Source organism: Octopus bimaculoides, chromosome 2, assembly GCF_001194135.2.
Source record: "Octopus bimaculoides isolate UCB-OBI-ISO-001 chromosome 2, ASM119413v2, whole genome shotgun sequence".
NCBI lineage: Eukaryota > Metazoa > Mollusca > Cephalopoda > Octopoda > Octopodidae > Octopus > Octopus bimaculoides.
Genome location: NC_068982.1, coordinates 73,120,727 through 73,124,976, shown reverse-complemented (window position 1 = coordinate 73,124,976; position 4,250 = coordinate 73,120,727). Strand labels below are relative to the sequence as shown.

General features: G+C 39.1%; 1 protein-coding gene across 1 annotated transcript; it reads right to left on the bottom strand.

Annotated features, from left to right (window-relative positions):
- Window positions 1-3,347: 3,347 nt before the first annotated feature.
- LOC106874242 (uncharacterized) lies at window positions 3,348-3,800 on the bottom strand. Its single transcript, XM_014921897.1, has one exon. The coding sequence runs from the start codon at window positions 3,798-3,800 to the stop codon at window positions 3,348-3,350; it is 453 nt and encodes a 150-aa protein (XP_014777383.1).
- Window positions 3,801-4,250: the final 450 nt, after the last annotated feature.

Below are 4,250 nucleotides of genomic sequence, written 5' to 3'. Positions count from 1 at the left end.
TATATGTTTGTATGTGTGTAAATATCATAAATATATTGAATATATGTGTACATATATAACGAAAAACACGGTAAAATGATATATATATATATATACACACACTCACACACACACACACACACACATATATATAATGAAGTTTGATATATAAAAAAAAACGTTAAATAGCAATATCAGGATCTATAAATACATTTTTATTAGTAGCACATTTGACGTGGGTGAATGGTTCCTACTTGCAGCTTTGCTTGCAGGCTTTTTAATAGTCGATATTGAGGATGATAATAATTGATATAGCTATGTATTTATGGCTTTTATCCGACTATCTCTTGCAATATGTCAAAGCGATTTGTCAGTCGGCATTGTAGCTCTACTCTTGCCACATACAGACTTCGTTGTATTCGTCCTGATTTTAAACTGTGTATATATTGTCTAATGGATGTAACCATCTGCTACTGGGTGAGTTAAGAGGAAGCCTGCATATCGATAGTCAATAAGAAACTGCTAGAAACAGCAGCCAAACTTCCCTCGAATCAAGCCCTACAATCTTTAAAAGAAAGAAAAGACACGCTGGGTTTTGTGTGAAGGTGCGTGGCTTAGAGGTTAGGGTGTTGCACTCAAGATCGTGGACTGGGCGGTGCATTGTGTTCTTAGGCAAATCGTCTCATTTCACATTGCTCCAGTCCATTCAGCCGTACATAAGTAATCCTATGACGGACCGGCGTCCTATTCAAAGGGAATTTTATGGTCTCAGTTACTTCTGTGTCATGGAAACCGGGTATTAGTCGAAAACAGTAATGTCCAATGTCCAGTGGATCATGTAATTCTAGTGACGCTCTACCTGAAAATACGATGGGATGGTCATGGTCGAAAATCGTATGATCGCAGGTCTGCTCAATCAAGGTTAACTTGGAGGTAAATAACAGCAACAACCTTGTACTACCATCAGAGTAGTGAATGTATTTCATCTTTGTGATGACGAGACAGCGAGCAATATTTTGATGAAGTAGCTCTTGGAGTTGGTTGTGCATTAGGAAACTGTCATTAATTTTCTTGAGTTAATTAGAGGTCATTAAATGAGAGATTTAATTGATACGTTAGATGAGGAACTGTATTACAGGGTGAAGTTGTGGAGGAGATAATTGGCGACAAATTCCATACCCGACGGTCTTTCACGGATGACATGGGTATAGAGTGGAAAGTTTCATATCGATTAGATGTATGGGAGTTATTCAGCAGAAAGTCAGTTTAAGATACTGAAGAGTGAAAGCCTACGTCGATAGCTTGTCGCAATGTGCAGCACAAGAGGTAAAAGGCTCCTAACAGTGTTCACTAAGAGATACAGGTGATATTGGGTGGTTGCAAGAAAGAAAAATCCCATGAACAGGATGGTTTGTACTATGAAATATAAATATGAACATGCAAGTTTTTATTGTCTTATTGTTTTGGCTGAAGTGTACCTTATTTGGCACTGCTCCGCTACTATACTTAGCGATAAGGGAATGGAAAGAAGTTCTACTACTGTGGAAGCATATGACCATGATAATAATATTTAAGCTTATTATTTTTAATGCGGCGAGATGGTAGAATCGTTAGCACGCTGGAAAAGTGCTTAGCAACATTTGTTCCTGCTTTACGTTTCTGTGTTCAAATTCCGCCTTCATTCTTTCGAGGTCGATAAAGTTGAGTATTGGAGGCGATCTAATCGATTAGCGCCTTCCTCCAAGAGGTACTTACTAATAAGTTGGTACTTATTCCTAATAATTTTGTCGGATCCGTGCAAATATTTGTAGTCTGATAATATGTTTTCATGTGAAGGTCCACCTTGAATTAGAAATGGTTTGGCTTGGATCTCGTTTCGATGAAGTTTTGAAAATTTAAATCAGTCGAGGAACATTCCACTGAGTCGAAATGACTGTTCTTTTATAATGTTGCCAGATGTGATCTTGTTTTCAGGGACAAGTCATTACACCATGATTAGTGTCCAGGATAATAATTCCACTTCTCGGAACGACATTACGTTTTCGGTCAATTAAGGGTTTCCGCCCACCACTTTTTAAAATTTGTGCTGTAATCCTTAACGTCAGATTGTTATAACACCCACTTCGGTATAGCAGTATAATTATTAGACTAGTTAGGACACGACTACCTAAGAACGTCTACTTCGTACTCTGTCTCTTTCTATACTGACTGACGTAATCTTATTTATAGTGACTAGCACATACCACTCGTTACGTGGGAGGGTGTACCATTATTACTATTATCCTCACAACATCTCTTTTAAGTTTTTTTTCTTCTTTTCTTAGGATCGTCATTTTATTTCTTTGATCAGAAATAATTTTTATATCACCTCACCTTCCATTTTTTAGTTTTTTTCTTAGTTACACATTTAATATTTTTTCGTTTGGCATCCACTTCCAGGAACTCTGCACATTTTCTTTTTCTTACATTTGTGCGCCTGGATTCAATCACTAATAGTGATTGGGACTTCCGACCTATTTTCAGTGACTATGAGGTGTACACACCTCCAAGTCGTCCGGGAGCGGGAGGCGGAGACGCCGTGATGGTTCGGAAAAATCTGGGTCTTGCAATACGGACGATCTTCCTGGATCCGGAAGGTAATCTGGTGGTCCTAAACGTGACAGACAGCAAAGGACATACTTTTAGGCTAGTTGCCGTCTATGCTTCGACAGGGGCAGGACGACCAGATTTCTCCAGACGCCTGGAAACTTTCCTGGGAACATCCCCCTCTTTAGTATTAGTGGGGGATTGGAATGGAGTTTTAGATGTAAAGTAGGTTTAGCAGATAGGAGAGGAGGGTGCAAAAACCTCGCGAACCTGCTCAGACGATTCCAACTGTCTGACCGGTATCGACTGGATTTCCAGGATGTACCAGTGTGGACCTGGTCAAATCGCATCGGGTCATCCAGATCATATCTAGATAGGGTATTTTGTAGAGTTGAAGATAAGAATAGCACAGTTTAAAGTAGTCGACTATACAGACCACAAATTCGTGATCTGTACAGTCAACTTAGAGATGCTTCATGGACAGGGATTATGCTGTTCTCAACAGTTATTAGTTGAGGTACCAACTGTATATGTCAATAACATATTTTGTCCGATATTCTCACTGTTAAAATTGTTAAAAAAGCAGGTAGTTCTTTGTCTTTGCAATCACCTTCAATTGTCAGTACTTATTTGAAACACGTTAAACCTGAAAATAAATTTGAGAAGAACCGCGCTCCGGGCGCTTTTCTTCTATTACTGAATACTTTTAACAAAAATTCTATCAGATGAGGTGAGTATAAACAAATGTATTGAAACAAACCCGGAAATCAGTCACAGCTTCATTATCTAGAGCTTCTAGATATACAATGTTTTGAGTGTGTCTTAATTGGTGTATAAATGAAAAGATTTTGGGGACTTCCAACTCGCGAACATATAATTGCCCATAAGAGAAGCAAGGAGAAGCAAGGAGAAGCAAGGTAAAGTCCAACAATGTTGAGAGACTGTCCTTGAGATTTGTTTATTGACATAGCGAAACTTAGTTTCACTGGGAACTGGAACCGTTTAAATTCAATGGGAAGTCCATATGGGATTAACGGGATCCGAAGAATGAAGTTCCCAGTCATAATTGTTACCTCTAGGACATGGAGTCGCATCGCTTTCACCACCACTCTGGTGCCATTACACAGACGAGGTGGATCCAGATTCCTGAACAGCATGATTGGGGCCCCCTGGAGCTTCAAGTTGCCGCTGGAGACGTTGTAGATTTTCTGCATTAAAGTATACTCGCTGGCCATTCTCTAGATTTACAGCTAGATGGATAACAGTTGGATGCCGTTCGTGCAGTGGAAAGCTCCAGGTTCAACAACATTGACTGCTTTCTTTGAGCTTTGTAGCACAGATCCATTTGCTTGGACTCTTTTGTACCAAGAAGTCCCTCAATATTACACATGGCAACAGAGAACTAAACAATGGAAGAGATATACCATTGGTCAGACTGTTGAGGGGCATCCAAGAATCAAAAGAGTCTCAGCATTGGGAAGGGTCTACACTGTGCATCCCAACAACTTTGAGTGTTAGTCACAACTATTATGTAATGTTAGTTATTATCATACAAGTACTTTACAGACTGATCCAGAGGTTTGGCCGTACATAGAGGTCACAAAAACATACATACATACATACGTACATACATACATGCATACATACATACATACATACATACATACATATATATATATATATAT